Here is a 24,236-nt window from a genome sequence, read left to right on the forward strand (position 1 = left end):
TTACCCTCAAACGTTAAAGCCTTCATCACGAGTCAACGACCAAGTGAAGTGAGCAACGTTGCGTCTAAATAGAGCACTTATAACCGCGTGCGAATAGGATAGTAAAAGTGTCAGAGCTTAGTGAAATAACGTCAAGTTCGACCTAGTTAAATGTGAAGTACCGTGCACAGGAGAATCTACACCGGTGAATGCAGAGCCTTTTCCGGCTGGATTATTGCTTTGGTACTGTGGCTGCTGGAGCAGAGAACCGTCTACCCCACTGCTGTGTGGGATTTACCCGTGAGGAGCATCACTCGAGCCCGTCTCTAGGAGAGGCTGGCTGGCTTTCACCTATGCTGTCGCGCATACTTGGATTATAGCTGCTGCTTTCGTCTGCCGATCAAGGGAGTAATGTACCGCCTCCCGTAGCTGGAGCTTATTGATTCCCCGTTGATCCAGACTTTTGCATTCGAACATTCCTCCCCCCTGCTGGCTTACAACCGGAGGGAACCCCCTTAGTATCTCCAGCTGACCTACTAGTGTACCATATATAATTCTTATGCTACGGGTGGTATTAATTATCCCCTGCGTAATATGCTCATGGACTTACGCTCTTGACCTATTCATGCACATTCTTCGCCTTACAAGCGCAACTCTCAATCTTAATAAATAATGTAAGATAATCTTGGTGCTCTTCTAATAAATATTATTATAAACAGTACTTTCTTGTTAAGCCGTGTTATTGTGGGGGTGTTCATCACATATACCTGTGTACTGTATGGCCAGTAGTAATGTACATAACTCAGTAGTGGTTTAATGATACCATACTTATTCAATACAGTCAGGGAATTGTACCCCTCAGTTACACCTTGTATATATTATATTGGTCTATTTTTACCTTATTTTCTAGCACTCGCTTGTATTTAAATATGTTTTGTTTTAAATTAAATTAAATGTTTAAATATGATTTTGTGTGAAGGGCGGACTAGCAAAGTAAGATTTTCATTGTATGGCAAACTGTCTGTTTAACTGTGCACATGACAATAAACAATCTTGAATCTTGAATCTAGTGAGACACTGTCTGCAATGCCTGAGGACAGCCAGCAGAGGGTGGTAGTGAGACACTGTCTGTAATGCCTGAGGATGGCCAGCAGAGGGCGGTAGTGAGACACTGTCTGTAATGCCTGAGGACAGCCAGCAGAGGGTGGTAGTTAGACACTGTCTGTAATGCCCAAGGACAGCCAGCAGAGGGCGGTAGTGAGACACTGTCTGTAATGCCTGAGGACAGCCAGCAGAGGGCGGTCACCCTGAATGTTGACGTTATCCAGGTGAAAAGTTAACTTCATTCAAGCGAGGCATTGCAATCCTTGACATAAATCATTTGATGTATAATTAAATCAAAGGAAATGCGTTTGGGTCTGAGAGTGTGGCTGGTCTGCCGTTCTGCAGCTGGATACTATTGGTTTGTTTTGGCAAAATTCTTCTGCTCTGTGTGACAATAAATAAATGAATGATGATATGCAATTTTTTTTTTTGGTCCACTTTTTCTCCCATTTTCTATATTTTCTCCCATCCCAATTTCGTATCATCCAATTCAACCCTCCCCTGTCACGGACGCTGTTTCTTGCCTCCCACAAGCCGGCTGCAATGTGGACTAAGTCATACATAGCACAAGTCCCCTCCGGTACTTGAGGTAACAGCAGTCGCATCTTTTCACCTGCGCAGCTCGATCTCTCAGTGGCGAGGAGTAACGCGTGGGAGGCTCACGCTGCCCCCGACACTTCCTGATTCTACTGCGCAGGCGCACCAACCGACCTGTAGGAGTCGCTGTCCACAACGCCCGATCCCCACCCATCAGTTTCCCACCCCCTAATACGGCCAATGTGTATTAGTACGGACGACCAGCTAAACTGAAAGCAAATGTGGAGCGCTGGGCTCGAACTGACGAGCCCAGCGTCTCCAGCATTTCGTGGCGAGCGCCTTGCCTAATACGCCACGTAGCAGCCCTTGATGATATGCAATTTAAAACCAAAACTAAGGCCTCAGTATGAGTTTAAGACGTGAACATGGTCATGTTTGTTGAATAAAAAAAAAATAAGTAAAAAAAAAAAATAATAATAATCCCGATTTAAAAAGAAAATTTGCCGATCCCGATCTTCGGAAAATCACGTGATCGACCCCGATCCCGATCACATGATCGGATCGGGACATCCCTAGTTTTAACCCTATCCACCTCCGTCTCACCTATGTACAGAGGTGTGTGCTGTACACTCCTCCTCCGTGGGTCAATAATCATCTCCTTGGTCTTGTCTGCGTTCAAGGAGAGATTATTGTCCTGACACCAGGCCACCAGTTCCGCCACCTCCCTTCTGTACGCCTCCTCAGCTCCCCCAGTGATCAGTCCGATGACTGTAGTATCATCTGCGAATTTGATGATACTGGTGTTGTTCTGGGAGGCCACACAGTCGTGTGTGAAGAGAGTGTACAGTAGGGGGCTCAGCACGCAGCCCTGGGGGGTCCCTGTGCTTAGAACCTTTGTGCCTGATGTCCGGTTGCCGACTCTGACTGACTGGGTGCGTGAGGACAGCCAGCAGAGGGCGGTAGTGAGACACTGTCTGTAATGCCCAAGGACAGCCAGCAGAGGGCGGTAGTGAGACACTGTCTGTAATTCCTGAGGACAGCCAGCAGAGGGCGGTAGTGAGACAGTCAGCAGAGGGCGGTAGTGAGACACTGTCTGTAATGCCCGAGGACAGCCAGCAGAGGGCGGTAGTGAGACACTGTCTGTAATGCCTGAGGACAGCCAGCAGAGGGCGGTAGTGAGACACTGTCTGTAATGCCTGAGGACAGCCAGCAGAGGGCGTTAGTGAGACACTGTCTGTAATGCCCGAGGACAGCCAGCAGAGGGCGGTAGTGAGACACTGTCTGTAATGCCAGAGGACAGCCAGCAGCTATTTTATTTTGGTGTGTTATTAGTCAAGTTGTGGAAGTGCTGTTTCTGTGTGTCTGTGCATAACGCACTTTGATTATATGCAGTTTACTGTAAATTGTGCCTCTATGCATTATGCACTTTACTATGATATGCAGGGTAGGGTGCTCTGGGTGTGTAGGGTGCTCTGGGTGTGTAGGGTTAGGGGTGCTCAGCTCTGGGTGTGTAGGGTGCTCTGGGTGTGTAGGGTTAGGGGTGCTCAGCTCTGGGTGTGTAGGGTGCTCTGGGTGTGTAGGGTTAGGGGTGCTCTGGGTGCTCAGCTCTGGGTGTGTAGGGTGCTCTGGGTGTGTAGGGTTAGGGGTGCTCTGGGTGCTCAGCTCTGGGTGTGTAGGGTGCTCTGGGTGTGTAGGGTTAGGGGTGCTCTGGGTGCTCAGCTCTGGGTGTGTAGGGTGCTCTGGGTGTGTAGGGTTAGGAGTGCTCTGGGTGCTCAGCTCTGGGTGTGTAGGGTGCTCTGGGTGCTCAGCTCTGGGTGCTCAGCTCGGGGTGCTCTGGGTGTGTAGGGTGCTCTGGGTGCTCAGCTCTGGGTGCTCAGCTCGGGGTGCTCTGGGTGTGTAGGGTGCTCTGGGTGCTCAGCTCTGGGTGCTCTGGGTGTGTAGGGTGCTCTGGGTGCTCAGCTCTGGGTGCTCTGGGTGTGTAGGGTGCTCTGGGTGCTCAGCTCTGGGTGCTCTGATGCTCCTCACCTGCCAGGGCAGGGTGCACAGGGCTGGATCCATTCAGGTTCTTCACCGGGACCGTCGGAACCCTGAGAACACAGAACAGATGCACAGATCAACCCACAGAACCACAACGACACGCCAAGACGTCACGCGACCACAGATTAGAGCGTGTCAGAAACACTGTGTATGTGTGTGTGTTCTGCAGCCAGACGGAAGTAAGATGAAGGGGGCGTGGCATCTGCCAGGTTCAAGGGTCAAGAGGCTTTCGCAGAGTCACGTTGTGCAGCTCACCTACCAGAACAGCACCTCGGCAGACAAGTGTGTCACGGTGCCAAGTAGGGCTCTGTGCTGCGCAGGCTTAAAGGGGACATGCATTGCTATTCCTAGCACTATTTGGGCAACTTTACACAATTCCTGTGAGTCTATGGAACACCTCTGTAAGGTTTTATTAAAAAAAAATCATTGTTTTATATTTCTAATCAAGTACTCAAAAGCCACATTTTTCTCACTTTGGTATTCAGGCTGTTGGCCTGGCTCCGCCCATAAGCACTTTGAGTGACAGTCATTCACACAGTCTGCGAGTGGCAGAGAGAGAGAGAGCGAGAGAGAGAGAGAGAGAGAGAGAGAGAGAACTGCGTAAACAGAGCTGCGTGTGAGATAACCAAGTCCCCTTCTCTCTCTCAGTGCTCCCGTCTCTCTCTCTCTCTCTAAACAAACAAACGCTGCTCTCTCTATCTCTCTCTCCCTCGCAGAGTGCAGTCGAGGTGTCGGGTTTCACTATCTGCCTCGCTGTTTGAGGAAGTTTTTCACTCGCTGTGTGGGCTGCCTAGGTTGTGGGCGGGCATTGGCTCCAACCACAGAGCCAATCGGATCACTATCCGCTCCATCCTCGCAACGTGACGTCACGTTGCGAGTCAAATCAGAACGACCTGATTAAATCGAGCAGGAAATGGGTGGGCGGCTACGTGGCGTAGTGGGCAAGGCACTCGCCACGAAATGCTGGAGACGCTGGGCTCGACCACATTTGCTTTCAGTTTAGCTGGTCGTCCACAGTAATACACATTGGCCGTATTACGGGTAGGGATGGGAATCGAAAACCTAATTGGCCGATGCCTGGAACCGTGTGGCTCCCGTGACTTTCGATTCCCTTATCGCTGCCAGGTTTTTCCTACAGTTGCGCAATAATGTTAGCGTTAGCATGTAGCCATGGCAGACTCTATTTGATTCCTTAAGGGCTCGAAATTGCCTGGGTTTTGGTAATATGCTCCCGAAATGCTCCCGCTGTTTGGCTACTTCTATGTGCAGTGAAAACTACTTGAATGCTTTAGAACCTAGTCATTGATTTAGTTCAGGGTGAGCTAAAATTAGCCGCGGAGCTAACGCTAGCTAACGTGAGCTAACGCTATTTAATCAAGCTCACAAAGAGAGATAAACAGCTGATAGCGGATAGTACAGGTACAAATACAATAAAACAGCAGGTGGGGGCTGTTGTGTAAACCTTGTACTCTTTAGTTCACATATAATAAGAGACGGAGTGTTTGTTTACTAGTCTGTAAGCCAGGAAGTACCGTGGTGCAACATACAAATGTGTCCGTGTAGCAACACAAGCCAATACCTTATAGGACAGGGGCCCGGGGAGGGAGCTCTGTCTGTGTGTGTGTGTGAGAGACAGAAGTCAGAGGAATAACGACCTGTTATTCAATAGATTAAATTAGTTTAAGAATAAAAAAATAAATACATTTTAAGAGAATCTCAAATACATTATTTTATTTAAGTGTAGGCTATAGTTAATGTTTTATTTTTTACAGTTTTTGTATTTTTCTGACATGGGGGCTCAACAATAAATGACAATCAGAAATGTCAAGTTGCATGTTGTTATTCTAACCAGCTTAGACCCCTACGCTCTGCATCTTCTGGCCGCCTCAGAGTCAGACCTACTCCTATCCAAGCTCCGGGAAGGTCATCAAAGAGAAGTAGCCTATTCTCAGTCCTTGCCCCACAATGGTGGAATGAACTACCCACCCCAGTTAGGACAGCCGAATCACGTCCAATCTTTCGCCGTCGACTAAAGACGCACTTCTTCAACCATTATCTGAATAAAAAAAATATATCTAACCCTAACTAACCGTACTGTCATGCACTTGTCCTAATAAACTAACCTACACTGTAGCACTCAACACTTTGATGAACATTGTTGCTCAGCTGATAGAGTTGTGCCCTTCCTGATGGCTTGTCGTACAGAACTTGTAAGTCGCTTTGGATAAAAGCGTCAGCTAAATGACTAAATGTAAATGTAAATGTAGTTCTGTTGCATTTCCAATTTAAATTATAAATCGATCAGGTATGTGAGCTATAGAGATTAGAGACATGTCTGGAGGGGAGGGTGCTGTTGATTGTTGTGTGTGTGTGTATGTATGTATGCGTAGTATCGTGTATATGTATGCATACCTGCATATACTATGACTATTATTATAATCTATTCTTTGAATTGTATTGGAGATATACTTGAGTTACACAAATTAGCTATAGAGAAATTATTGGAGGGACTGTGCACCCGCATGTCGTCTACCATGCAGATATGGGCAACCTTTTGTCCCATAACTATAGCCACACTCACCACCTTGTGGCAGGGGTTACTTAATGATAACGCCTCTTTCCACATAACCTTAATAATGTGGAATATCTCCTGTAACCGGTTAGAGGTTGCAGAAATTGGAAGTTCACTGTTGGGTGTTATGTTTGTGTTTTAGGTTTGTGTTCTTGTACACAAAGTTTCAGTTATCTATGTTTTTTTTTAATTTTTTTGGTTAAAGGTTTTGAATACATATATAAGAAAAGAGCCTCAAAAGCAGTGCAATGGGGACACTTAAATTAATCTCTCTCAATACAAATGGCCTAAATAACCCAATAAAAAGGAAGAGGATACTGCAAAAACTTAAGAAGGAAGGAGGAGAAATAATCTTCCTTCAGGAAACACACTTGACCAAAGTGGAACATGCAAAGTTGGAGAAATTAGCCTCAGCCCAAGTATTCTTCTCCTCTCACACATCAGCAAAAAGAGGAGTGGCAATCCTCATAAAAAATAACCTCACTTTTAATAAAGAAAAATGTATTAGAGATAAGGAAGGAAGATATGTTTTGGTTACGGGGGAAATAGAAGAACAACAAATAACTTTGATTAATGTCTACAATCCGCCTGGAAAAGGAGCAGATCTAATGAAAATAATCGTATCCTTGATAATGACAGAGGTGAAGGGAACACTCATAATGGGGGGAGACCTCAACTTGGTGATGAATCAGAAGGTAGACACCCAAAGTAGAATAAAACATAAATCGGAACAAGCGGCAGTGTTATTAAGAAAAACCCAAATAGAGTTGGGACTTTTGGATGTTTGGCGTTGTCTACATCCCCAAGGCAAGGCCTTTACCTTTTATTCCAATGCACATAAGGTCTATTCAAGACTAGATTACTTCTTTACGTTTAAAAATGAGATTTCAAAGGTCACAAAATGTGAAATATTACCTATAACTATAGCAGACCATGCACCAATCATAATGGAATTAAACTTGAAGATGGAACGAGGGGAAACGATTTGGAGGTTAAACAACTCCCTATTTGGCGACCAGGACTTCAAGGAGAAAATAAAACATAGCATGAAGTCTTACTTTGAGATCAATGACAATGGAGAAGTGACATCCACAATACTGTGGGAAGCTGCAAAAGCAACAATACGAGGAGAAATCATAGCATATTCATCCTGGAAAAAGAAGCAAAGAGATAGAGAAAAGATAGTACTGGAAAACAAAGTAAAAAAACTACAAGAAGAACATGAGAAAGGGAGGAACAAAGAAGTACAGATACAATTGAACGTAGCTAAAAAAGCATTGGAAACTATAGAAATACATGACATTGAAAATAATCTCATGCTCTGTAGGCAAACATATTATGACAACAGCCCAAAAGCACTGAAAATATTAGCATTTAAACTAAAGAAACAGAAAGAAAAAACTGCAATAGCCACTATTATGGATAACAACTCCACATATAAGAGGGGGAAATCGAAAATAGCATTATGTTTTAAGGATTATTATCAAAACCTCTATACTCCAGAAGTAATAGGTGTGGACCCACAGAAAATTAAACAATACCTAGATATTTTAAACCTTCCCACAGTGTCCGTTAAACAAAATAATGAATTAGTACAACCAATAGTAGAGACAGAAATCCTAAAGGTCATCCAGAAGGGTAAACCGGGAAAAAGTCCTGGAAGTGATGGATTTACTTACGAATTCTACAGGGAGTTTAGATACCTAGTTACTCCCATCTTATGTAGAGTTTTTAATGAGATCCTACAAACAGGAAACTGGCCGGACACATGGAATTCTGCCATCATTACTGTTATACCTAAAGAAGGAAAAGACCCGACAGACTGTGCATCGTATAGACCAATATCGCTCTTAAATGTAGATCAAAAATTATTCACATCAATTATAGCAACCAGACTCTCACATATACTACCTAATATAATTAACTTGGACCAAACAGGATTCGTTAAAGATCGTCTCCTAAGCGACAATGTGCGGCGTACTCTTAATATCATTGATTATGCAGTACAAACAAAGCAACAAATGCTGACATTGACATTAGATGCTGAAAAAGCCTTTGATCGGGTGTCATGGCCCTTCATATTTGGAGTATGTGAGAATTTTGGATTCCACCAAACTTTTATTAAATTGATTAAGGGAATATATAAAGAACCTAACGCAAGAGTAAGAGTGAATGGGACACTCTCTACGAAATGTATTTTAAAAAGGGGGACAAGACAAGGGGACCCATTATCGCCCCAAATATTTGCCTTATGCATAGAACCCTTAGCCGAAAGCATAAGGAAAAATATGAGGATAAAAGGTCTCACAATAAAGGAAGATGAACATAAACTAGCACTGTACGCGGACGACATCATAGTGTATCTTACAGATATATATATTTCACTACCGGAGTTACTCGATGAAATTACAAACTATGGAGTTCTGTCTGGATATAAGCTTAATTTAAATAAAACTGAAGCTATGGAAGTAGGTGACCACTTGGAGAAAGACTTCAAAAAACAGTTTAACTTTAAATGGGACCGAAACAAAGTGAGATATCTGGGAATAACTATACCTAATAACCTAGACAATCTACATCAGTGTAATTATGGAAGTTTGGAGAACTCTGTAAAGGAAGATCTGAATAGGTGGAAAATTGTACCTCTCACTTTATTTGAAAAAATTAATATTATTAAAATGAACATCTTGCCACGTTTTCTATTTTTATTCCAAAACATGCCATTATACATAACACCTAAATGTTTCAACGTTTGGGAGGGGCTGCTGAGAAAATTTATATGGGATGAAAAGAAACCTAGAGTCAAACTCAAAATCTTGCAACAAAAAAAAGAAGGAGGGGGACTAGCATTACCAAATTTAATTAATTATTATTACGCAGCACAGGTAAAACCGATTCTAATATGGATGAAAAACGAGATGAGACCCAAATGGAAGTCAATTGAGTTGAATCTAGTGGAATCACTCAGCACATTGATCTTCTCCAGATATAAAAAAACACAGATCAAAATACACAATTACTCTATATATAACACATTTAAAATCTGGAGGGAAATATGTAAAATAAATAAAATTAAGGAACAAGAAATGATCTGCTTAAGACAAATAGCATGGGACCCAGATTTTTCTCCAAACAGTATTGACGGTTTTTTTAAGACATGGGAAGCTAAGGGCCTCATACGTTTCTATCAAATGTACAATGAAGGAGTGGATTCTTTTGAAGATGTAGCTAATAAATATGCCTGTCCTAGTAATCACTTTCACCGATACCTGCAAGTAAGAAGCTACTTAAGAGAAAAAGTCCAAATTAAAACTCTTGAAGATCTCCACCCCCTACTGAAATACATGATAAAGACTCAACAAAGCCATAACCTCAAAAATACAACTGGACAAATCTACAAAATGCTCCAAGAAAACAAAATTGAAGATTTAAGCTATATTAAAAATAAATGGGAGAAGGAACTGAAAACAAACATACCAGGAATCAAAAGGAGTGGAATCAAAGCTTTAAAGATATCTTCCATTACATAAAATCACCCTTTTGGCAGGAGTATGCTTGGAAAATAAATATGAGGTACTTTAGAACACCATCGAGTATGTCCAAATACGCACAAAATGATCCCGGCTGCTGGAGGGAGTGTGGGGAGAAGAATGCTGACCATACACATATTTTCTTTACATGTAAAAAAATTCAAATCTACTGGTCAGATATTCTAGACATAATGAAACAGATGTTTAAGGAAGTGGGTATAGAAAAACATGATATACTCTTAGGAACACGCCCCAAAAACCTAAACAAATTACAAGAGCTTGGAAAAAACTTGAACCCCCGAAAGTAAACAAATGGTTAGAAACTGTAGAGGACATATATAGTATGGAAAAGGTAACCTACAAAATCAATAAGAATGAAAATATGCTGGGAAAAAGATGGGGTCTCTTTAAACTATGGAGGGGTACTAGTTGACAGACAGATCAGTCTTTAAGGAAGATTTTAAGTAACAGGAAACAGTGATGATCTACTGATCAATTGTTGGGGAACACCCCTTAGGCCTACAGCTACTGTATACCTACAATGAAAATTCAAGCCTTTTTACTTATTATTATTATTTTATTTAAATTTTTAGTTTTTTGGTTGGTTTCTTTTTTCTATTAATTTCTTATTTGTTTGCTGTTATTATTGTTGTTGTTGTTGTTGTTTGTTGTTTTTCTTGTGTGTGTGTGGGGACGGGTAGGGATGGATGTTGGATGTGTGCCGGTCCGGGATCTATGCTGGTGCTCGCCCCTTTGTTTGTGTTTTCGTCTCCTGTTTTTTGTATGGGTGATGGGTACAAAAAAAAAAAAAAAAAGTGTCAAGATTTGGAATATGCGTATGTACATTTGTGTGGGTATGTACGTATGTAGGTATGGACAGGTGCAGTTGTGTATGTGTATGTGGGTACACTTACTATACCTAAATGTAAAATGTTTTTGTTTGACACAATAAAGTATAAAAAAAGATCAGGTATCGATAAGGGAATCGACAAAGAATCGAATCGATAAGCAGAATCGATAATGGAATCGTATCGATAAAATCCTATCAATTCCCATCCCTAATTACGGGGAGGGAAACTGAAGGGTGGGGATCGGGCGTTGTGGACAGCGACTCCTACAGGTCGGTTGGTGCGCCTGCGCAGTAGAATCAGGAAGTGTCGGGGGCAGCGTGAGCCTCCCACGCGTTACTCCTCGCCACTGAGAGATCGAGCTGCGCAGGTGAAAAGATGCGACTGCTGTTACCTCAAGTACCGGAGGGGACTTGTGCTATGTATGACTTAGTCCACATTGCAGCCGGCTTGTGGGAGGCAAGAAACAGCGTCCGTGACAGGGGAGGGTTGAATTGGATCATACGAAATTGGGATGGGAGAAAATATAGAAAAATGGGAGAAAAAGTGGATAAAAAAAATAATAATCGAGCAGGAAATGGTTGGACCTGAATGAGAGCAATCCGCCAATATGGTATTTAGAGACACGGACACATTGATACTAACTACTATTACTATAATGCTAGACACTGAAAAAAGCCATTTATAATGCATGTCCCCTTTAACACTTTGAATGCCCATCACGAGATATCTCGGGTTATCAGCCCGCGGGTTGAATGCCCATCACGAGAATTCTCATTTTATTTTTTTTATTAGCGATCTGAATTCATATTTCATCAACCGAGTCTACCGTTGGTAACCCTGCCCCGCCAGGCGCTCAGATGTGAAAAAAGCGCCCCCTCTGTCTCCCAGATGGTAATGCACCATTTTGGATTGGACTCAATGAAAATGGATGAGAAAAAAAAACTCCGGAATCCACATTTTACTTCTCACGCATGTAACCGGAGCCGATAAGATTCATTCTGGACCCTCAGCACAGCGTGTAATATGTGTTTTACAGTATACACGTTGGATCAATAAAAGGATCGATTTTTGGAATGGCGATCAGGAATTGGAATAATCCATTTGGATACCATCTGATCTCAGGTAAGGAATCTATTTTACCAGTCTTAGGATAATCAGACCCGTTTTCACAGAGATATAAGCTTTTCCCCTATGTGTGATATGGCTATAAGAGCGATCAGGAATTGAGAGAATCGATTTTCAGCGCGCGGCACCAGCGTGCACACGTACACATATACTATCGATAATCTAGCGTTTATTTGAAAACGATTCATAAATAGGCAGAAAAATGACAACGTTCTAGAATATTACAGTACAGGGCGATTATCATGGAATCTTTTTTTTCCCAGTGAAAACGAGGGATTTTCAAAATGCTATAAAACGGAAATGAACCGATAAAAAAACAATCCGCTTCGACAATGTTGACTGGAAATGAGTCATTGATAATGCGACAGGCAGATTAGACACATAGCCATAATTTAAAACATAGATTAGGCGATATTAATGCTAACATTGAAGTGGATGGTGGGCATTCAAGCACTAAATGTGCGCCCCCTGCTGGGCACTGAAAGTGTTAAGTCCAATGCACACAGCGGGCGATTTTTGCCATGCAACGACTTTTTTTGCGAGGTGACCGACAGAATTGTATCGCCTCCATTGTTATGAATGAGACAACCCACACAGCAGGAGATTTTCGAGCGACGATCGCGCAGCAACTTCTGTCGCCTCGCTAAATATCGCTTGGATCCTATTTTTTTGGCGATGGCAGGCGACACAGCAAGGACAATGAGGAAATTAACATGACTTCTACTGGTGTACCATTTGTAATATAAATTAATTTATCAATACATTCATTGATCAATAACCTACGTATTATTACCGTGCTACTTATGTTAATTATTATTACAGGAACAATTTAAATAAATAACGTTAGTTGGAGAAGCTATAGTGGCCGCTTGTCATTAACTAATAAATGAACAATGCGCCACGATGCACCTACTAGATGTTTTTATACTCGGGTAACAAAAAAAGTTGTGGATGTTGACAGAGTTTAATGTCCAGGCTGCAGCTAATGTAGTTTGTAAGGTTTATTGTCCAAAGAAAATGATGGTTGAGAACAACAGTTTGCGTCTTCCGTGAAAAAACATTCTCTCTCAGCAGGTGCATAACAATACTTGTCCAATCGGTGGTAATGAACGTATTGTAGCGATCAGTCATGCAGTAATGTCAGGAAGAATGAGGAGAGGTTGTATTCGTATATGGTGGTTTAATTCCAGCTCAATATGGGTTTTACATGTTAATACTTCCCTCGTAATGCACAACACAGGAGGAGACAGCAGGAGGCACACACACCACTGAGGATAAAGGGGGCTACCGTGGACAGGGTGAGCAGCTTCAAGTACCTGGGGGTCCACATCTCAGAGGACCTGACATGGACAACACACATAGACTCAGTCGTAAAAAAGGCGAAGCAGCGCCTCTACCACCTGAGACAGTTAAGGAAGTTCAGAGTATCTGGGAAGATACTCCAGTCCTTCTACTCCGGAGCTGTAGAGAGCATCTTGACTGGAAACATCACTGCCTGGTATGGCAACAGCACGGCACAGGACAAGAAGGCCCTACAGAGAGTGGTGAGCTCAGCCGAGCGTACCACGGGTATTGCACTACCAACCCTGCAGGTCCTATACAACAAGAGGTGCAAATCCAGAGCCTGCAAGATAATGAAAGACCCTCACCACCCCAACAACAGCCTGTTCATGCTGCTGCGGTCAGGCAAACGCCTGCGAGCACCAGTAACGAGGACAGAGAGACTTAGGCTCAGCTTCTTCCCCCAGGCCATCAGAGCCTTGAACACTGAACTCTCCACGCACAAGCACACATGAGCACACACACAAAACACACACTGTTCACGCTCACACACTAGCAGCCACTTTAACATGAGCACACACACACTCATGCTGCACACGCTCACACTATGGACACTTTACAGAAGGAAAGGTCACTTTAAGAATAGTATAGCTTGAGATTGTATAATATAGCATTGTATAGCAGTGTACATAAAGACCCAGTGCCTCATCCGTTGCTAACAGGGTACTGCACTACCACAGGACCTAGCATGTCCTACCATGCTCTGTAAATAACTCATGTACAGATCAGCGTTTCCGTTAGCCGGTAATTACCGGTTTTTGACCGGCAAAATCTGTTGAAGTCCGACTTATTTAATATCTCCGGTCTTAATGTCCGGTGAAAATAATTCCCTGAGTCTAAGCACAATTTGATTATTTGAATTGTATTAAAATAGGCTAAAATTAAATAGCCTATGCGATGAACGAAACGATCATTACATTTGTTTCCTCGTTGCTTCTAATAATGACAACGACGTTGTCAGCGAGAGCTTAGTGCTGGGTGTGCGAGTGCATGTGAAGCTGCAGAGCCAGAGAGGCAACGGCACAATGCAGTATTCCATCAGTACTCCAATTCGGCCATTTTCAGCCAATGTTGGGTGGGGGGCGCTGTTGTGCGGTTCCCAGAAAAGAGCCAATAACAGCTGAATGAGCTTCTCTGCAGCGCCATACTCTTTGCAAATAAGTTGTTGCGAGGTGGAGAGAGTCGTCACGCAAACCACGATAATGTTGCCGCCTCTCTGCTTTCTCAGTTCTTCGCTTGATATAATTAATACAAATGTCCAATATAACGGAATTCGTTAGCTCATAAAAATGTGATTATAACAGACTGCTGTTGAGTGTCGGACCGACTGCCCACATACGCGGTCTATTTTAGTTCAAGTCAGCAGCAGCACGGAGTATCGAGGGACTTATTTTATTTGGAATATATTAATTAATGACTGTATACGCAAAAGTAGCCTAGTTTTAAGTAATAATATTATAAATCTACATGCCTTGAGGATGACATTCTTTATTCTAAACTATGACCGGAATTAATCTCATTTGTCCGGTAGATTGAAATCTTGCAGGTCACGGAGACCGACAACAATTTTTTCTAACGGAAACCCTGGTACAGATACCGATATGCCTACTTTGTTTACTTGTTTATTGCACTATGTCGCTCTATTGGTTGGACTCTTATTATTATTATTATTACTTGGATTATGCACATCGTTGCGGGTGAGACCCCCCGCATTTCACTGTATACCTGTATGCCGTGACAAATAAAACTCTTGTATCTTGTATCTTGTACAGCTACCTGCTAATATGCTCACTTCACGACAACCTAACGTCCGGTCCGTCCTCTCATATCTCCCGGGGGGAAACAATACCCCCCAGCTAAACAGAGCGACACATAATAGCTTATTATACCTGAACGGTCGGGTTGGTGTGGGGCGCTAAGCGATTGTCGTTGAGCGACAGACCATCGCATCGCCAGGCGACGTCTAGGGATGGGTACCTTTCACATTTGAACCGATACCGGTACCTGTGAATCGATACCGGTACCCAACGGTACCTTTTTTCGGTACTTTAGTCTCAAGAAATGTAATTTACCTACCTCAGTCGTAAAAAAAAAATCCAAACTTCAAATAACTACAATTTCGACAGTTTTCGGCTTGTCATTGCTCCGACTGCTTTGTTGTTGAATCAAGTCAAATCCTAGGTAAGCATATATTGTGCGTGTGAACGTTGACATGAAAAAAAAAAAAGTAAAAAAAAAATAATAATAATAATAATAAAAAAATATTTTTTTTAATTTTTTTTTCGGTTTCTCACTTGATTTGATACTCGGTAGTACCGACGTGTTTCGGTTCGGTACCTCAAAAGTACCGAATTCGGTACCCATCCCTAGCGACGTCGGTCGCCCACCGTGTGCATTGGACTTTAGGCCTGTATCACAACACAACACAGGTGGCCTTCAGACATGTGGGAGGGGTCAGGGTTGGTACAGCACAGCGGTTCCCAAACTACGGGTCGCGACCCAAAAGTGGGGTTGTGGTTGGCAAGTAAAAAACGAATTATTATTATAATTTTTTTTGTAATGTTCTGGCAACATATTTTGGCTAAATATGCCTCGTTTTATAAATCTGTATTGATAACATAGTGCTGTTTATTTTCTAATAAATATGCATGATCAAGTTCAACAACGTGTGCTTTTATTTTGATATTGCTTAATTCCACATTGAAATTACGCAATACATTAAGTGTGGGGTCGCCAAAAAAAACATCCTAAATAAAATGGGGTCGTGGTATAAAAACGTTTGAGAACCCCTGGTATAGCGAATATGAAGGCATACCGTCATGGGTTCATTTTACAAAACCATCATGCATGATATATACATTTATATATTGTAAAAACAAATGTGTTGTATACCCTATATGTTTTATTATATCTTTAATTCATCATATCTTAACTAAGGTTCCCTGCAGCAGTATTAAAGAAATTGCTTTTATTTGTCACGTATAAAGTACTTGTACATTACAGTGAAATGCTTGGTTCTGTATGAGCCTCCTGAGGGGTCCTACTAATCACCACAAAGTACCAGAAAATACCCCAAAGTAGGGCTGGCCGATATGACGATATTATATAAATATCGGGTACAGTTCATTAACGATACTTTTTAAACGTATCGTGGATATCGTGATGTTTTGCCCAAGAGGATTGTGTCGCGTCAATCTGGTCCACACGTTCAAACTTTTGAACAACGCCGCCCCCACACACACACTACTGCAGGGCTATTCAACTAAATTGTTCAGGGGGCCACATTGTCAGAAACCCAAGGGGCCAGGGGCCGGACTGCCACGGCGCCTCCCCGTGCTATGAATATATGGACACTTGACACAACACGCAACCACATTTTCACAACTTTTATTTAACTACATTGCAAAAGTAGTATACTTTTCAAAAAAAGTGCTTCATTTATGTGCCACATCTGCAACATCTCCTGCAAAAAGTGCTTCATTTATGACTGTGCAACAACTGCAACATCTCCTCTTCAACATTTCAATATAAAAATAAAATAAAAAACAAACAAGTGCATGATGTGCATCTGAACATTCTAACATCAACACTTGAACAAAAAAACACATTTATAGTGCAGCTGATAGGCCTGCCACGATAACACATTTTGCTGGGCGATTAATTGCCCCCGAAAATATCGCGATAAGCGATATTATTGCGACCGGTTAGAGAATTTTTTTTGAGAAATGTATTTCCCAAAACTTTTATTTTGAAGCCCACCGCTCCGTCTTTTCCGGTGTTTTAGACTTTTATTTTGAAGCCCACCGACCGGACCGGAAGTATTGTTGTGATTATCCTAAGCAAAACCTATTAGCCGACAACTTGTCTCGTCCGGTTCTGTTTTTGAGCTAATGATAAAACAAATTGTTGGTGAACAACTAACTTTAGGTTAGTTTTAACGTTAGCTACTAACGTTAGATGCAGCTACTACAGGCAATCAACGATGAGGAGGAAGCGTCAAAGCAGTATATAATAGAATAGCTGTGGTGCGTAAGCACTGCAGCACGACTCGAAACTACCGGTGTTATAATAAATTAATTCATGTTTAACTTGTCCCCGTGTCCAGTCCTTTGACTAGCCCCACCCGTTCATTGTAAACAATGATGCATGTAATTGTATTAACGTTATTCTGTGTTGTACGTGTAGCTATGCTATACGTTGTATTTCGTTTGTTAGCTATTTAGCTAATGTTGTTAGCATGGAATGAGAATCAAAGCTCTATCTTTCATCTTTATTTAGCAGTCCAGTTTCTCCGGGCAGTAGCGAGTAACTACTTGGGTCTAAAAATAGCTAACGTTACACTACAAATAATGCTACTTGGTTAAAAGGAGCAACACTATTGAGAAATGTAGTTAAGCTATGTGGCATTACCCCACGGAGCTCCCGTGCTGTACTCTAGTAACGTCAGCGGCCCGCCTCCCAACACGGACAGTGACTGACAAGGGGCACTGGTGCCGCCTCATTAAAACAAACGCGCAAATAGCAATTAATCGCGCCCGTCAAAATCATTGCATTCATTTTAATTATCGCAGCAATTAATCGATTTATTGCTTATCGCGGCAGGCCTAGCAGCTGAGCTTATGAAAAAGTGCTTCATGTCTGTGCAACAGCAGCAAATCACAGCATCTTATTAGCACTTATTGTCCACTCTTAACTCTCAAACATCAGGGGGTGGGGGGGTGGGGGGCAGACAGGCCTAGCCTACATACACACATCTAATGAGAGAGATTGCACTTCTTTGACTGGGCAATGGCAGAGAAAGAGGGTTCATAGGAAGTGAGGGCTACCCGCAAACAGTGATGCAAATGCTCATTTGTCAAGGAGGCACGGTTGCTTGTTTTAATGGCATTCATGTGAGAGAAACTGGATTCACAGGTGTATGTTGAGCCAAACATTGTTAGCACAGATATTGCCAGCGTTTTTATTTTGGGGAATGTGTTGACATGAATACACTTTATCCAAAATGTTGTGGTGGATTCATTCTCAAGTGCCTGCTTCAGAGTAGATGATGCTTGCATGTCAATTATTTCAAGTTGCAGGAGACCTTCATCAATGTGAAGTGATGCAAGGAACTCTTGTCCTTTTGTGGAAATAGCAGCTACATTGGCAAATTGGTTGCTCACAAAATGCATAAATTCTCTGGACATGTCAAATTCATCAAATCGACTTGCAAAGTTTTTCCTCAATTTATCAATGAAATCTGTCATTAATTGAGTGACTTTTGGCTCAATTGTGCGTATGAACGTTGACATGAAAAAAAAAATTATTATCATGTAATCTTTGGCGGGCTGGTCAGAATCATCCCGCGGGCCGCTAGTTGAATAGCCCTGCACTACTGCATCAAAGTTACTACTTATGATTACCAAAGGCATTCGTTTTGTGACATTAACGTTATAGTTACACGTTCAATAACATCAGCGTATTTACCCGAACATAGCAACATCCGCGGACGACCTACATATCTCAGCCCGTGCTGACTGAGTTGTGCCCATTCTGCGGTCTGTTAATAAAGTTTTCAATCAGACAGGTGTATGGCAAGGCTTTTATTATAACATTCGTTGCAGTAAAATCATTATGCCTCATTTTAGTCATCCTGCGGAGCGCTGGTAATCTAGTCGTCGGCCGCGGGGAGCTAACGTTAGTAGCTATGTTGTGAGCACTCGTCAAAATCAATGGAGGACCCTGGAAGTAAACAACTTCACAACACGCTTGCCGATTGGTGCTAAGAACAGCAGGGCGGGTGCAAACGGTGTGACGTAATTGGCAGACTCGACTGTCAATCAAAATTATTCTGTTTGCCGTCTGAATGAATGAATGAATGAAAACTTTATTAACAGATTGCAGAATGGGTACAATACAGTACAGTGGACTGGAGGATGAAGACCAGACAAAGACTTTCGGCTTTTTTACATAAGGGTCATCCTTTTTTAATTCATCAAAACATTTAGTCATACAAATATACAGTAGTTTCATAAAAATGCTAAAATGCTATTGATTTAAAACTTTATTAACATATTTCAGAATGGGTACAGTACAGCTCAATACATAAAATTGTTAAGGGGATGCAGACCAGAGAAAGACTTTCGTCTTGTTTACATCAGGGTCCCCCATTTTCAATTCATCATATTTCCTATCTAAGTCATATAATATCTCATTGCTAAATATATGCAATATATAATCTAATAATCCAATAATCTAAATCTAATATATAATATAAAAATGCTAAATGCATGGGTATTTTATTTTGTCTTTAATGTTAGCTTGCAAACTCAAATACTGTCTTGGTAAGCCTCATAATGAATTGTTTGGGGAAAAAAAGAAAAACATTGTGATGTGTATCATGTATTGCCGAAAGGTCAGAAAATATAGTGATATCATATTTAGGCCATATCGCCCAGCCCTATCCCAAAGTATACCCCAAAGTACCCCAAAGTATATCCCAAAATACACCAAAGTACCCCAAAGTATATCCCAAAATACCCCAAAGTACCCTATAATACCCCAAAGTACCCCAAAGTATATCCCAAAATACCCCAAAGTACCCTATAATACCCCAAAGTACCCTATAATACCCCAAAATACCACAAAGTACCCTAAAATACCCCAAAGTACCCCAAAATACCTCAAAGTACCCCAAAGTATACCCTAAAACAGGGGTTCCCAAAGTCGGGGTCGCGACCCACAGGAGGGTCGCGAGCCGCCGCGGGGGGGTCGCCAGATGATTTCCAAAAGAAAATTAAAAAATATCCAAAAAAAAAAGGTTTTTATTTTATGCAGGCAGGTCGCGTGAATATTAAAGGCAACCAACTTGTGTTCGGCTTTTCTCTGATTGGCAGCGACCCCCCGCCCCCACGCGCAGCCAAGCGGCAGCCCCTCCCACGTCCCAAATCCAAGGAGCAAGCGGCAGCACGGGCAACCAACTTGTGTACCACTACCAACCAATTTAAGCTGCTGTACCAACCAACTTGTGTTCAGCTGCGGTAGCTGTGGAGCGCTGCTGACTGATTATGTTTCGCGTTTTTAACAACCAACTACCAGATTCACTCGTCACTGTACATCACCTCTGAAGTATAAACAAAGCCAATACAGTTATGAAATGCGCTGAACTAGAAAGCGTAACGTTATTATGTTTCGCGTTTTTAACAACCAACTACCAGATTCACTCGTCACTGTACATCACTTCAGCTCCAGCAGCAGCAGCGGCGGTGCTCCGTTGAAGCCCTTCAATGACAGAGCTCTCATATTTTGCGAATGCATAAACTATATCTTAAATTATGGCTATGTGGGGGTGCTCCAGTAGCACACCATGTTACCGCGCTGCGTCGCGGGACTCCGTGCTGCGTCACGGATCTGGTTGACTCCGAGTTCGATTCCCGGACTCGCCGTCATTTGCCGAATGTCTCCCCCTGCTCTCTCTCCCGTTTCACCCTACAACTGTCGGTCATGCTTGACCAGAAAAGCGATAAACGCTAAAAAAAAAAAAAAGTAAATGGCTATGTGTCTAATATGGCTGTCGCTTATCAATGACTTCGCGACAGCCATATTAAACACTCACTGTACATCAGTGTGGAACTGTACGCTGTAACGTTATATGTTATTTCGCCCGTGGAGGCTGCTGAAGCGTCAGCGGGGCGACGCGGTGGTTTTTCCCCGGCTTCCGTGCGCCGCCCGCGGCTTGATCCAGCTTCAGCAGCAGCAGCGGCGGTGCTCTGTTGTAGGAAGCCCTTCAATGACAGCGCTCTCATATTTTGCGAATGCATAAACTATATCTTAGATTATGGCTATGTGTCTAATATGGCTGTCGCTTATCAATGACTTCGCCATAATTTAAGATATAGTTTATGCATTCGCAAATATGAGAGCTCTGTCATTGAAGTGGGTGGTGGCAGCATTACTAACAGTAGCGATTTTTATTGTTTTGTCATGACCAAACATAATCCCAACATAGATAGGAGGTGTACTGTATGTCAAATGTCGGTCATGTGGTGGAAGAGTTTAGTACAGTCACACAACAGAACACCAGTGTTTCTAGTAGATATGTTTATTAATATAAATAAACACCTCTGTCTGAACTGGTTCGACCAGCGCGTTGGTTCGTTCTGCCGCGCCTCTCAGCGGAAAAGGGCGTGTGCTAGGGCGGTCACGTGGCCAATCAGAGAAACGCTGAACGAAAAGCTGAACACAAGTTGGTTGCCTTTAATATTCACGCAGTCAGGTCACTGAACTTAGAAGCAGGCCAGGACAGTGTTTCTAGTTGCAGCAGCGCAATAGTTAGATAACCTAGGTGGGGAACAACCAGGAGATCACTGCAACTCACACAAGTTGGAGAACTATCTCTCTCTCTCTTGCTCTCACACACACACACAAAAGAAGCCGCATGTGATTGGTGGAGGCGGGACCCTTACAAAAAACTGTTGTTGCTAATCATTGACACATGCTAGACTGTAATAATCCCCCCCAGAAAAATCTACTTTGCATTTGATATATTGCAAATATATGCCATCACACACACTGGCATTAGAATTATAAAATGTATATGTGGTGTTATGATCAGGGCTGAAGTTCAATAAAAGATTGTATTATTTTCAATCTGACATTACAAAAAAACTGAAAATCCATCAAAATCAGTGTTGTTGCTAATCATACATATGCTAGCCTGTTTTTTAACAATCATTTGTGATGCCATCACAAACACTGTCATTTAAAGGGTACAAATAAAAAAAGTCCTGCACCAGAATGCAGGAAATGAAGTCTTTGTAACAAGAAATGTCCTGGTGGGGGACCCCCAGACCCCCTGCTTAAAAAGTGGCCTGACTGGGGCTATATTTTGCACTATATTTCCTGGCCTGAATGATTTCCCCAGTCCGGCCCTGGTTAAAAGCCTCCAATGCGTATTAGTGTGTGTGCGTTTGAACATGTGCATGTTTCAACCATACATTTCCATTTATAAAAAAATTTATAAAAAAAATATTTATTTGTTAAATTTTTATTTAAAAAAAATAAAATGTATACCTCCTATAATAGTGGGGGTCGCGGCTCTCTGACACCGTTATTTTTGGGTCGCGGCCTGAAAAGTTTGGGAACCCCTGCCCTAAAATACCACAAAGTATCACAAAATACCTCAAAGTTCCCCAAAGTATACCAATACCTCAATGTACCACAACATACTGGCTCAGAGGTAGAGCAGGTCAACTAATGATCATATGGTCAATGGTTTGGTCAGTGGTTTGAATCCCAGCTCCTTCTGTTCACATGCCGAAGTGTCCTTGGGCAAGACACTGAACCCCAAATTGCACATTGGTCCGTTTGTGACAAGTTCGATTCCCTTAAATTTTTTTTTTTTTTTTATAGCGTATTGTATATTGTATGGTACAGTAACGGTCTCTGGAGCGCGCCAGCATTTGCACTGCAACGCATACACCTTACTGTAAATTGTACCTCATCCCATGCAGAATAGAAGTAACTGAGTTACCATACAATATACAATACGCTATAGTGCAAAGCAGAAATGGGATGAGGTACAATTTACAGTAAGGTGTATGCGTTGCAGTGCAAATGCTGGCGCGCTCCAGAGACCGTTACTGTACCATACAATATACAATACGCTATTAAAATTTTAATTTTTTTTTTAAGGGAATCGAACTTGTCACAAACGGACCATAGGATCCACAGCCAAGCAGCCTTACCAATTGAGCTAGTGTTGGTTGTTAAAAAAGGGGGGATTACTGCTACATAATGCTGCCGCGACGGAGCTCCGCCGCAAACTTCTATTCTGCATCGAACGCTGTACATATGTCTCTATACTATTTTATTTCATACAACAATGTATGCCTTTCAAATGTTAAATGATAAATGATTGCATGACTGCCGACTGCGGCGCGATTATTATGAAAGGCGCCGCAAACTCCTTCCTCGTTGCCGCGCGCCTTGGGGCTGCCGCGGGGCGTGGCCGCGCGGGTCACGTGCCTGTTGGGGCCAATCAGGCCTACCCCGGAAAATATTTATTTGTTAAATTTTTATTTAAAAAAAATAAAATGTATACCTCCTATAATAGTGGGGGTCGCGGCTCTCTGACACCGTTATTTTTGGGTCGCGGCCTGAAAAGTTTGGGAACCCCTGCCCTAAAATACCACAAAGTATCACAAAATACCTCAAAGTTCCCCAAAGTATACCAATACCTCAATGTACCACAACATACTGGCTCAGAGGTAGAGCAGGTCAACTAATGATCATATGGTCAATGGTTTGGTCAGTGGTTTGAATCCCAGCTCCTTCTGTTCACATGCCGAAGTGTCCTTGGGCAAGACACTGAACCCCAAATTGCACATTGGTCCGTTTGTGACAAGTTCGATTCCCTTAATTTTTTTTTTTTTTATAGCGTATTGTATATTGTATGGTACAGTAACGGTCTCTGGAGCGCGCCAGCATTTGCACTGCAACGCATACACCTTACTGTAAATTGTACCTCATCCCATGCAGAATAGAAGTAACTGAGTTACCATACAATATACAATACGCTATAGTGCAAAGCAGAAATGGGATGAGGTACAATTTACAGTAAGGTGTATGCGTTGCAGTGCAAATGCTGGCGCGCTCCAGAGACCGTTACTGTACCATACAATATACAATACGCTATTAAAATTTTCAATTTTTTTTTAAGGGAATCGAACTTGTCACAAACGGACCATAGGATCCACAGCCAAGCAGCCTTACCAATTGAGCTAGTGTTGGTTGTTAAAAAAGGGGGGATTACTGCTACATAATGCTGCCGCGACGGAGCTCCGCCGCAAACTTCTATTCTGCATCGAACGCTGTACATATGTCTCTATACTATTTTATTTCATACAACAATGTATGCCTTTCAAATGTTAAATGATAAATGATTGCATGACTGCCGACTGCGGCGCGATTATTATGAAAGGCGCCGCAAACTCCTTCCTCGTTGCCGCGCGCCTTGGGGCTGCCGCGGGGCGTGGCCGCGCGGGTCACGTGCCTGTCGGGGCCAATCAGGCCTACCCCGGAAGTAGGAACAGTTGCGGAACAGCTACAGGCCCCCTGGTCGTCCTCCGGTGGTACGTCACCACTGGGATTTAGGGGTTGACGAGACAGCCTTGGCTCCCC

General features: G+C 42.6%; 1 protein-coding gene across 3 annotated transcripts in view; it reads right to left on the minus strand.

Annotated features, from left to right (window-relative positions):
- Positions 1-24,236, minus strand: part of dtx4a (deltex 4, E3 ubiquitin ligase a) — a 159,843-nt gene that overhangs the window by 47,142 nt on the left and 88,465 nt on the right. For all 3 annotated transcript variants that reach the window (XM_084313629.1, XM_084313628.1, XM_084313630.1), the window contains one exon: positions 3,646-3,707. In XM_084313629.1, coding sequence (XP_084169755.1) covers positions 3,646-3,707 — 62 coding nt within the window. The remainder of the gene's footprint in view (positions 1-3,645; positions 3,708-24,236) is intronic.

This window comes from Notolepis coatsorum (genome assembly GCF_963971535.1).
Source record: "Notolepis coatsorum genome assembly, chromosome: 4".
In the NCBI taxonomy this organism is placed as follows: domain Eukaryota; kingdom Metazoa; phylum Chordata; class Actinopteri; order Aulopiformes; family Paralepididae; genus Notolepis; species Notolepis coatsorum.